The sequence below is a fragment of the Hyperolius riggenbachi genome, chromosome 6, assembly GCF_040937935.1.
Source record: "Hyperolius riggenbachi isolate aHypRig1 chromosome 6, aHypRig1.pri, whole genome shotgun sequence".
Taxonomy (NCBI): Eukaryota; Metazoa; Chordata; class Amphibia; order Anura; family Hyperoliidae; genus Hyperolius; species Hyperolius riggenbachi.
The window spans coordinates 200,420,200-200,433,230 of NC_090651.1; the positions used below are offsets into that span (position 1 = coordinate 200,420,200).

General features: G+C 42.5%; 1 protein-coding gene across 1 annotated transcript in view; it reads right to left on the minus strand.

The window, feature by feature from the left end:
• The window catches only part of LOC137522116 (uncharacterized), a 226,651-nt gene that overhangs the window by 38,234 nt on the left and 175,386 nt on the right, over window positions 1-13,031 (minus strand). The window contains exon 21 of the mRNA XM_068242144.1: window positions 69-140. Within this exon, the coding sequence (XP_068098245.1) occupies window positions 69-140 (72 nt within the window). The remainder of the gene's footprint in view (window positions 1-68; window positions 141-13,031) is intronic.

A 13,031-nucleotide genomic window follows, 5' to 3' on the forward strand; every position in this document is an offset into this window, starting at 1 on the left:
GCTTCCCCAGACGCTCTATTTATCTGTATTACACACATGCACCAAGCATAACCTTAGAGAGCATTTACCATTTTTTTACGGTCAGAGCACAATCCGATAACAGCCCCTCCACTCCCTGGGAGTTTCACTGCACAGCCATGCTGAGGAAACAAACACAAAACAGTATTTAAGGCTAGATTCACAGTAGGATATTGCGGTGCTGTGTTGCAGAGTCTTATAACGCAGCTTACCGCAATGCAAAGAAAACTGTATGCAATGTTCACAGTGCAATGTTGGTGTTGCGATAGGCGGCGGTTTTTAGTGCAGAACCTACAGCAGCACTAATTAGGATGTAGAATCTATGTCCTACAACTTTAACCAGTTAAAGGGACACATAAGGCTATTAAAAAAAAAAATACTCACCTGGGGCTTCCACCAGCCCCCTGCAGCTGTCCAGTGCCCACGCAGTCTCGCTCGGATCCTCCTGGCCCCGCCGGCAGCTACTTCCGTTTTCGGCGACAAGCCTGGGAACACGAGTGATTCTTCGCATTCTTGGCTGCAATAGCGCCCCTATTGCAGCCAGGAATGCGAAGAATCACTCGCTTTCCCAGGCCTGTCGCCAAAAACGGAAGTAGCTGCCGGCGGGGCCAGGAGAATCCTGGCGAGGCTGCGTGTGCACCGGACAGCTGCAGGGGGCTGGTGGAAGCCCCAGGTGAGTAAAACTAATTTTTTTTTTTATAGCCTTAAGTGACATGATGAGCTAGATGTATGCACAGTACCTAACACACAAATATACTGTGCTACTTTTCTTTTTTCTCTGCCACAAAGAGTTAATATACAGTTATGCAACTAACAATTTTTCTCTAGTTGGACTATGGTGTGCCTCATTGGTAAGGAATTACAGCCATAAAATATTTTCCTGGCAGAGTACTGGGCTTCTGAGAGCAAGGGATAGATAAAAAAGGTCAATAGTTCATATATTTTAGCACCGAGACAGGGACAGACTGTTTCATTGAGTTGAGACCAAACAAATCTACTTCTTTAACTACTTTAGCCTTTTGGACATATAATATACGTCCAAAAGGCCGCATGTGCGCTCCCGCGGCTGATGGCGTGCGCTCCCGGCCCGCAATTATTAAACATTACAAAAAAAACCGTAAATATTTACCTAAGGGTCTAAACTTTTTAAATCCAACTAAAAAAGAAATATTTCTATTTTTTTTTTTATTATAAACTTGTAAATAGTGATGGATGCAAAACAGAAAAAAATCACTTTTATGTCCAAATAAAATATTGTCGCCATACATTGTGATAGGGACATAATTTAAATGGTGTAATACCTGGGACTATTAGGCAAATAAAATACGTGGGTTTTAATTATGGAGGCATGTATTATTTTAAAACTATAGTGGCCAAAAACTGAGAAATAATGAATTTTTTCAGTTTTTTTTAAATTCTTCCTGTTAAAATGCATTTACAGTAAAGTAGCTCTTAGCAAAATGTACCACCCAAAGAAAGCCTAATTGGTGGTGGCCAATGTTTGGTGGTACTTGCTTGTGTTTTTTGTTGTTTTTTTTGCTTTAGATTAGCCTCAGGTTTACTTTAAACCAGTGGCGTACCTAGGGAAGTTGACACCCGGTGCTGATTATTTACAGACAGCCCCACCCAATTACCCCCCCCCCCCCCCCCCCCCCCCCCGGTTGATGGGTTGGGGCGCTGAGCGTGTCACTGCAGATTTGGGGGGATTTTTCAAGAAAAAGAGTCATTAGGATGTGGGTGGAGCTGACCAATATGAAACTCTGTAATCTATACAGTGCTGGAGAAGATGTCAGTGCTATATAAATAAACAATAATAATATGGTAGGTCATTAGACTATGACTATGGTACGATGACATTGTGAGCTCCTCTAAGGACAGTCAGAAATGGATATATACGAAAGAGCAGGATGCATATGAGGAGGGGGGGGGGGGGGGTGAGGTAGAGGCTCAAGACAGACACCTCTCCCTGCTAATGTCCCAGCTGCAGCACAGCAATCATTATCTCTACTCACACTGCTGTCCTGCACATTCACTTACTTTAGGCTGTGTGTAGCAAGCGAGGAGACACATTGCCCACGGGACAGGAAGGGAGGGGGGTGTGCTACATCTAGTGCAGGAAGTAGTACAGTCCCCTGCACTGCCTGCTGCTATTTTCCCGAATGTTGCCCAAACTACGAGAAAGAGTCCCAGGTGGAAGAACAGTGGCTGAGCACCACACCGGCACCCCTAGCCATGGCTACACCCAGTGCTGTGAGCACCTGCGGCCCTATGGTAGGTACACCACTGCTTTAAACTCACCTTCAGTGTGTCCTTACCACCTCCTTGGGCAAAGTAAATAAGGATTTTTCCATGAAAACGTCAACCATAGAGACAAATTCAATGTAACAAGTGTGTGGTGCCTTATGAATGTTTTATTTTTTTGGGGGTGGGTGGGGGGGGGGGCTACCAAAACTTTGCTACGGGGCCCCATGATATCTAACTACACCCCTGCCACAAAGAGTTTAATCTTTACCTCATCAGACCAGAAAATGTTGTTTCTCATGGTCAGAGTCCTTCAGGTTGTCGAGCTATTTACTAAATTAAGGCGTGGGTGTGAACTCGCTATGATGATGTCACACAAGCTGTGACTATGCTATCAAAATAACTTAAGACCCCTTTTAAAGTAGGAGGGCTCACAGGTTAGTTTGATCTCTGATATACAGATATGCCCGCTTTATGAGTTATTTTTCCTGAACTATTCCTATTATACTGGTACAAATATGAAAGAATGCAACAAGCAAATAAAAATATAACAATAATTTATTACATAAATATATTAATCAATAAAAAGATGTGATCAAGTTGTCTTTCAGATAAAGGTAACAACACTTCAGGTGGTAAGCTTACTTGTAAAACAGTTAATTCACAGTTCTGGTTTCAAATCAAACAATGCTTGCAAGACAATAGTCTTGGTATCAAAAGCCTTAAAGGGGTTCTTTCGCGAAAAAAGTAGGCAGTTAAAAAATGTGACAGATGACAGGTTTTAGGCCAGTCCATCTTTTTAAGGGGGATTCTCAGGGCTTTCTTTGTTTTCAACAGCATTTCCTGAACAGCAGTTTAACTGCCAAAATAGCAAGATACCAGCTGGCCTCCCTAATCACTTGCACACTATTATGTCAGTTAGATTTTGCAACTGTTGTTCAGGAAATGCTGTTGAAAACAAAGAAAGCCCTGAGAATCCCCCTTAAAAAGATGGACTGGCCCAAAACCTGTCATCTGTCACATTTTTTAACTAAACTAATAAATTTGTGCATAAGCAGTGTCATTAATTACTTGGGACTTGTCACTCCGTCAGGTATGGAGATGAGGCCAACCTGGGCTATAAACATATACTAAACAATTGAATTGGTCACACAGCCTCATAAAGTATACCAAGTACGTTTATTATATCAAAATCATTAAAAGACACCAATCCTCAGACATGTTAGCCATAGGTCAGTATATCCCCCAAATAATCCCCATAAAAACATTTGTTGCGGATGACATATGCAACGCTGACTGCGTATTAATGATTTATCAAGTATTTTAAGTATAAAGGCAAAGCTGTGTCTGGCCAAAGACAACAAACCTGCTGCACTTAAACACGTCCGCGCACTCACTCACCACACATACATGTGCCTTAATATTTGATATGGGGGGCCCCCTTAGGATTGACTTGGATCCCAGCAAAATGGTTCAGTTCACCAAAGTTCCATCAGAACTTGAATATTCACCACTTGGTCAAAGCAAGAAGGGGTAGATCTCACCCATGTCAGATGTAGGTGTCGCATCCTGGAAGCTTCCGTTGGTTCGTCAGGCAGAGTCCTATCAAATGGCCTGGGAGCGTCATACCGCTGGCTCCACCATGCCGCAACTCTCCTCTACGGAAGACGCCAGCCCGGAGTTCCGTGCCTCACGTGTGTGGATGATGCTGCGGTGTACGCAGTCGCGTCAACTCCGCCCACCGACGCGTTTCACGTCCCAATTGGACGTTTCATCAGGGTGTGGTTTGTCTAGCAAGCGTCACCACCTATGTAGTGGCTCAGGCTCCGCCCACCGCATCTCCGTTGTCATGCTTACCATTTGTTTGTATACTGCATAGCGTGTATGCGGTGCGGCCTGTATATAGGATGTTCAGTAAGTCAGCTTCTATAAGCCTGTAAGTCAGCTTTGTCCTGCTAACTAACATGCAAAACATGGCTATGTTTGATCTTATGGTCCATGCGTGTACCACTCTTGAAAACTTTTCACATATACCGGTTGAATTTAGTGGAGATACCACAGCAGCACATCAAATGTCCACTTCAAGTAGGATCCCAAACAAGGAAAGTCCATCAATAGACCATAACACACATCATAATCCAGAGAGGTTGTTCTTTAACAAATAGATCATCCCACGCTGCATATTTACATGGCAATTCCCGCCTAATTACTTATTATTAAGGCACATATTGTCTTAAAGGCACAGTTTGTCATTCATTGCGGATCCATTCATACACATACTTTACCCATTTTTCCTTAGAGTTATTCAAAGCGTGTACATGCCGATCACAAAAACATCTGCAATGAGCGCTGATTTTACTCCCAATAACATTATTAGATCAATATCAATATCTATTAGCTCTAAGAAAGGGAGATAGATCTAGTTCAGCATTTAACCCCTCAGGTACTACCGTGCCAAGTTTAAAAATCCACATTGCCTCCTTGCAATAGAGTATGTTATCAAAGTCACCGCGTCTATTTGATATCTTTAAATTATAGATCCCTTTCACTGTGGTTCCCCTCAGGTTATTCTGATGGCATTCCTTATAGTGGTCATAAATGACCCCTGTCGATTTCCCTTTGGTTATCTTTCCAAAATGCTCAAGGACCCTCTCTTTTAGTGCCCTTTTGGTCTTGCCAATGTACTTTAATCCACACGGACACTGTATCATATATACTACCTTTTTAGTGTCACAATTTATAAATGATCTGATGGCAAACTCTTTGTTGCCACTACTGTCAAAAAATACATTGGCGTGATCAACATAGGGACAAAGCTTACACTTGGAACATTTAAACATCCCTGTAGGCTTCCTACTATCAAGCCATGTCAAGGGGTTCTTTAGCAATTCACTATGTACCAATCTGTCTTTCAAATTTGGCGCTCTTCTAGCAGTCAAAAGTGGTCTTGGACCAACTATTCTCTCGATTTCTTTATCAGAGGTAAGTATTGGCCAAAATCTACTCAGTAGCTCCCGTAAATTGTTCCAGTGGGCCCCAAAGCCGGTTACAAGGCGCATATGTCCATCTCCCTCCGTACTATGCGGCATCCCCCTGGGGGCCAGCAATTTTTGCCGATCCAGATCCCAAGCCCGCCGCAGAGCATTACGCAATACCGAATGCGGGTATCCGCGCTCGCGAAATCGCCGGTACATACTGCGTGCTTCATTTCTGAAGTCTTCATCCTTGCAACAATTCCTCCTCAAACGGAGGAACTGCCCATATGGGATTCCCTTCTTTAAAGAGGACGGGTGGTGACTGGTTGCATGTAATACCGTATTGCCGGCCGTAGGCTTGCGATACGATGTTGTTACAATCGCCTGACCCTCCACCTTCAACAAAAGGTCCAGAAATGGGATTTCCTTTCCAGAGGAGAAGGTCAAACGAATGTTCTTAGTATTGATATTCAATTTGCATATAAATTGTTCCAGTTCATCAGTAGTACCTCTCCATACCATTAACACATCGTCTATAAATCTAATCCAGAGGGCGACGTGTGCACCAAACTCCGGACTGGGATACACCTGTTCCCGTTCCCAGAGTCCCAAGTGCAGACACGCATAGGCTGGTGCACACGACGCCCCCATCGATGTTCCGCGTAATTGTTGATAGAATTGGCCTTCAAACGTGAAACAATTCCTGGTCAGAACTAGCTTCATAGCCTCTACGATAAACGCATTGTGGGCCACTGCAGAGGGATGCCGCTCACGGAGAAAGAAGGACATTGCCCGGAGCCCCTCCTCGTGCGGGATCGACGTGTAGAGAGACTCCACGTCGATCCCAACAAGGACGGACCCCGGGGGTGCCTCGAAACCGGCCAAAACACTCAGGACATCACGTGTGTCCTGTATATAAGAAGGTAGCGCCTGGACCAGCGAACAGACCTTTCTGTCTATGTACTGTCCCAGACGCTGTGTGGGACTTCCAATCGCGGACACGATTGGTCGTCCTGGAGGATTTTCCATGGATTTATGCACCTTGGGGATAATATATATAGTTGGCACATTGAAAGTAGTCACAGTCAGATAGTCAAATTCTTTTTTGGTCAATATTTCTTCACATAAACCTTCATCAATAAGGCTATTGACCTGTTCCTTAATTAACGGAAAGGGATTTTCACGCAGTTTCCGATATGTATTCGTGTCATTTAATTGTCTCTGGATCTCCTGCACATATCTTTCCTCGTCCATGAGGACAACATTTCCCCCTTTGTCACTGGGTTTAATCACTAAATGGGGGGCCTTTTGGAGTTCCTCCAAGGCTAATTGTTCTTGTGATGTTAGATTCTTTTCATTTTTAGCGGGAAATAACTTTAAATTCCATAATTCTTGTTCAATCGTGTTCAAAAATACTTGAACACTTTTGTTTTGGGATAGGGGGGGCATAAAAATAGATTTAAGTCGTAGGGCGGTTGTGGGTGGTGGGGTCAGGGGTGTGCTGGGGGAGTTAGAAATCAGCTCAGGGGAAATATTGTCTATGTCAGAGGACCCAAAGACATCATGGATATCCTGTTCATCAAGGAGGGAATGTAGTGCCACAATGGCTTCCCTTTCATCTTGTGCCAAACACACATAACCTGGAGCTACATCATCATTTGATTGTGGGTTTTGTCCCATTGTGAGTTTCAGAATTACTTTTCTTAAGAACAAATAGATATCTTTATATATCTGGAATATATCACCTGGTATAGTTGGTGAAAAAGATAAGCCTTTTTTGAGCAGTGAAATGTGTCTTTCCTCCAATTTAAAATTTGACAAGTTTATAACATTCCTACTGGCTTCTCCATTGTCTAAGTTCCCATTTGTGTCTAGTTCTTCTGGCTCACACTTCTCGTTACCCTGCCCGGGTTGTCTGTCCCTTCTGGTTCTCTCAGAGTTCTTCCTTCTCTTTGCTCTTTTCCCCTGCCTCTTCCTCTTCCCCTCCCCCTCCCCCCCTCCCCTCCTGCCCCTGCCTCGCCCCCTGCGTTGTGGTATTTCGTCCTCTAAAAAAGTGACAGATCTTCTACTATTACCTGACATATCAGTATCTATACTCGAAGGTTCCAGACTTTCCAGTCCCGCGGATCCCTTTCTTCCCTTCTTTTTAGTTTTCTTTTGATCAATTCTATTAATGGGATTTAGGGCCTCATCAGAGTCCCATCTAGTTAGATCCTTTTGAAATTTTTGTTGCTTCTGTTTTTTAATTGCTGCCTGAGTTTTCTCAATCTGTTTCTTAAGATTATCATTAAAGGAGTTAAACTCAGCATGAGAGCTATATGCATTCAACTCCTCTACACTCTCAGCTATTTCCTCTGTGATCTCATTAAGTTGTTCTCTTTCCTCATCTGCCATCATTTTTAATATTTCCAGTCCTCGTTCTAGTGCCTTTTCTTTCCATTTTTCTACAAATCGTGTTGTTAATAGATTACCAGCAGGAATAATTCGTTCAAGAAGGCCATCAGGTATGACACCTGCCTTCACATATGATTCGAGTAATGACGCATTCCACTTGCGTTTAAGTTGCTTAATAAGCAGACTTTTATGTGCAAAAAATAATTGTTTCAATTCCGATATATCATTTTCACCTTCAACCATATCAGTTGAGAAACTAGCGGCTATTTCACCATCCAGTTCATCGCTGATCGTATAGGCCATTTCAGACAATATAATGCCCACCACCAAGGGGTTTAGAGATTTGCTAGACACTTAAAAATAATCACTAAGGAGGGCTATATAAACCTGTTCCTATGGTTAAAAAATTGAGGTTTTGCCAAAATTGGCAATGGCTTATATGTTTATCTAAACATTCTTGAACTAAACTAATAAATTTGTGCATAAGCAGTGTCATTAATTACTTGGGACTTGTCACTCCGTCAGGTATGGAGATGAGGCCAACCTGGGCTATAAACATATACTAAACAATTGAATTGGTCACACAGCCTCATAAAGTATACCAAGTACGTTTATTATATCAAAATCATTAAAAGACACCAATCCTCAGACATGTTAGCCATAGGTCAGTATATCCCCCAAATAATCCCCATAAAAACATTTGTTGCGGATGACATATGCAACGCTGACTGCGTATTAATGATTTATCAAGTATTTTAAGTATAAAGGCAAAGCTGTGTCTGGCCAAAGACAACAAACCTGCTGCACTTAAACACGTCCGCGCACTCACTCACCACACATACATGTGCCTTAATATTTGATATGGGGGGCCCCCTTAGGATTGACTTGGATCCCAGCAAAATGGTTCAGTTCACCAAAGTTCCATCAGAACTTGAATATTCACCACTTGGTCAAAGCAAGAAGGGGTAGATCTCACCCATGTCAGATGTAGGTGTCGCATCCTGGAAGCTTCCGTTGGTTCGTCAGGCAGAGTCCTATCAAATGGCCTGGGAGCGTCATACCGCTGGCTCCACCATGCCGCAACTCTCCTCTACGGAAGACGCCAGCCCGGAGTTCCGTGCCTCACGTGTGTGGATGATGCTGCGGTGTACGCAGTCGCGTCAACTCCGCCCACCGACGCGTTTCACGTCCCAATTGGACGTTTCATCAGGGTGTGGTTTGTCTAGCAAGCGTCACCACCTATGTAGTGGCTCAGGCTCCGCCCACCGCATCTCCGTTGTCATGCTTACCATTTGTTTGTATACTGCATAGCGTGTATGCGGTGCGGCCTGTATATAGGATGTTCAGTAAGTCAGCTTCTATAAGCCTGTAAGTCAGCTTTGTCCTGCTAACTAACATGCAAAACATGGCTATGTTTGATCTTATGGTCCATGCGTGTACCACTCTTGAAAACTTTTCACATATACCGGTTGAATTTAGTGGAGATACCACAGCAGCACATCAAATGTCCACTTCAAGTAGGATCCCAAACAAGGAAAGTCCATCAATAGACCATAACACACATCATAATCCAGAGAGGTTGTTCTTTAACAAATAGATCATCCCACGCTGCATATTTACATGGCAATTCCCGCCTAATTACTTATTATTAAGGCACATATTGTCTTAAAGGCACAGTTTGTCATTCATTGCGGATCCATTCATACACATACTTTACCCATTTTTCCTTAGAGTTATTCAAAGCGTGTACATGCCGATCACAAAAACATCTGCAATGAGCGCTGATTTTACTCCCAATAACATTATTAGATCAATATCAATATCTATTAGCTCTAAGAAAGGGAGATAGATCTAGTTCAGCATTTAACCCCTCAGGTACTACCGTGCCAAGTACCGTGCCCACTGGAACAATTTACGGGAGCTACTGAGTAGATTTTGGCCAATACTTACCTCTGATAAAGAAATCGAGAGAATAGTTGGTCCAAGACCACTTTTGACTGCTAGAAGAGCGCCAAATTTGAAAGACAGATTGGTACATAGTGAATTGCTAAAGAACCCCTTGACATGGCTTGATAGTAGGAAGCCTACAGGGATGTTTAAATGTTCCAAGTGTAAGCTTTGTCCCTATGTTGATCACGCCAATGTATTTTTTGACAGTAGTGGCAACAAAGAGTTTGCCATCAGATCATTTATAAATTGTGACACTAAAAAGGTAGTATATATGATACAGTGTCCGTGTGGATTAAAGTACATTGGCAAGACCAAAAGGGCACTAAAAGAGAGGGTCCTTGAGCATTTTGGAAAGATAACCAAAGGGAAATCGACAGGGGTCATTTATGACCACTATAAGGAATGCCATCAGAATAACCTGAGGGGAACCACAGTGAAAGGGATCTATAATTTAAAGATATCAAATAGACGCGGTGACTTTGATAACATACTCTATTGCAAGGAGGCAATGTGGATTTTTAAACTTGGCACGGTAGTACCTGAGGGGTTAAATGCTGAACTAGATCTATCTCCCTTTCTTAGAGCTAATAGATATTGATATTGATCTAATAATGTTATTGGGAGTAAAATCAGCGCTCATTGCAGATGTTTTTGTGATCGGCATGTACACGCTTTGAATAACTCTAAGGAAAAATGGGTAAAGTATGTGTATGAATGGATCCGCAATGAATGACAAACTGTGCCTTTAAGACAATATGTGCCTTAATAATAAGTAATTAGGCGGGAATTGCCATGTAAATATGCAGCGTGGGATGATCTATTTGTTAAAGAACAACCTCTCTGGATTATGATGTGTGTTATGGTCTATTGATGGACTTTCCTTGTTTGGGATCCTACTTGAAGTGGACATTTGATGTGCTGCTGTGGTATCTCCACTAAATTCAACCGGTATATGTGAAAAGTTTTCAAGAGTGGTACACGCATGGACCATAAGATCAAACATAGCCATGTTTTGCATGTTAGTTAGCAGGACAAAGCTGACTTACAGGCTTATAGAAGCTGACTTACTGAACATCCTATATACAGGCCGCACCGCATACACGCTATGCAGTATACAAACAAATGGTAAGCATGACAACGGAGATGCGGTGGGCGGAGCCTGAGCCACTACATAGGTGGTGACGCTTGCTAGACAAACCACACCCTGATGAAACGTCCAATTGGGACGTGAAACGCGTCGGTGGGCGGAGTTGACGCGACTGCGTACACCGCAGCATCATCCACACACGTGAGGCACGGAACTCCGGGCTGGCGTCTTCCGTAGAGGAGAGTTGCGGCATGGTGGAGCCAGCGGTATGACGCTCCCAGGCCATTTGATAGGACTCTGCCTGACGAACCAACGGAAGCTTCCAGGATGCGACACCTACATCTGACATGGGTGAGATCTACCCCTTCTTGCTTTGACCAAGTGGTGAATATTCAAGTTCTGATGGAACTTTGGTGAACTGAACCATTTTGCTGGGATCCAAGTCAATCCTAAGGGGGCCCCCCATATCAAATATTAAGGCACATGTATGTGTGGTGAGTGAGTGCGCGGACGTGTTTAAGTGCAGCAGGTTTGTTGTCTTTGGCCAGACACAGCTTTGCCTTTATACTTAAAATACTTGATAAATCATTAATACGCAGTCAGCGTTGCATATGTCATCCGCAACAAATGTTTTTATGGGGATTATTTGGGGGATATACTGACCTATGGCTAACATGTCTGAGGATTGGTGTCTTTTAATGATTTTGATATAATAAACGTACTTGGTATACTTTATGAGGCTGTGTGACCAATTCAATTGTTTAGTATACATTTTTTAACTGCCTACTTTTTTCGCGAAAGAACCCCTTTAACCACTTGAGGACCTAGGGCTTTCTACCCCTTAAGGACCGGCCACTTTTTTTCCATTCAGACCACTGCAGCTTTCACGGTTTATTGCTCGCTCATACAACCTACCACCTAAATGAATTTTGGCTCCTTTTCTTGTCACTAATAAAGCTTTCTTTTAGTGCTATTTGATTGCTCCTGCGATTTTTACTTTTTATTATATTCATCAAAAAAGACATGAATTTTGGCAAAAAAATGATTTTTTTAACTTTCTGTGCTGACATTTTTCAAATAAAGTAAAATTTCTGTATACATGCAGCGCGAAAAATGTGGACAAACATGTTTTTGATAAAAAAAAACCCATTCAGTGTATATTTATTGGTTTGGGTAAAAGTTATAGCGTTTACAAACTATGGTGCAAAAAGTGAATTTTCCCATTTTAAAGCATCTCTGACTTTTCTGACCCCCTGTCATGTTTCATGAGGGGCTAGAATTCCAGGATAGTATAAATACCCCCCAAATGACCCCATTTTGGAAAGAAGACATCCCAAAGTATTCACTGAGAGGCATAGTGAGTTCATAGAAGATATTATTTTTTGTCACAAGTAAGCGGAAAATGACACTTTGTGACCAAAAAAAAAAAAAAAAAGTTTCCATTTCTTCTAACTTGCGACAAAAAAAAATGAAATCTGCCACGGACTCACCATGCCCCTCTCTGAATACCTTGAAGGGTCTACTTTCCAAAATGGGGTCATTTGTGGGGTGTGTTTACTGTCCTGACATTTTGGGGGTGCTAAATTGTAAGCACCCCTGTAAAGCCTAAAGGTGCTCATTGGACTTTGGACCCCTTAGCGCAGTTAGGCTGCAAAAAAGTGCCACACATGTGGTATTGACGTACTCAGGAGAAGTAGTATAACGTGTTTTGGGGTGTATTTTTACACATACCCATGCTGGGTGGGAGAAATATCTCTGTAAATGACAATTTGTTAATTTTTTTTACACACAATTGTCCATTTACAGAGATATTTCTCCCACTCAGCATGGGTATGTGTAAAAATACACCACAAAACACATTATACTACTTCTCCTGAGTACGGCGATACCACGTGTGGCACTTTTTTGCACCCTAACTGCGCTAAAGGGCCCAAAGTCCAATGAGTACCTTTAGGATTTTACAGGTCATTTTGAGAAATTTCGTTTCAAGACTACTCCTCACGGTTTAGGGCCCCTAAAATGCCAGGGCAGTAAAGGGACCCCACAAATGACCCCATTTTAGATAGAAGACACCCCAAGGAATTCCGTTAGGAGTATGGTGAGTTCATAGAAGATTTTATTTTTTGTCAAAAGTTAGCGGAAAATGACACTTTGTGAAAAAACACAACTAAAATCAATTTCCGCTAACTTTTGACAAAAAATAAAATCTTCTATGAACTCACCATACTCCTAACGGAATACCTTGGGGTGTCTTCTTTCTAAAATGGGGTCATTTGTGGGGTTCCTATACTGCCCTGGCATTTTAGGGGCCCTAAACCGTGAGGAGTGGTCTTGAAACGAAATTTCTCAAAATGACCTGTGAAATC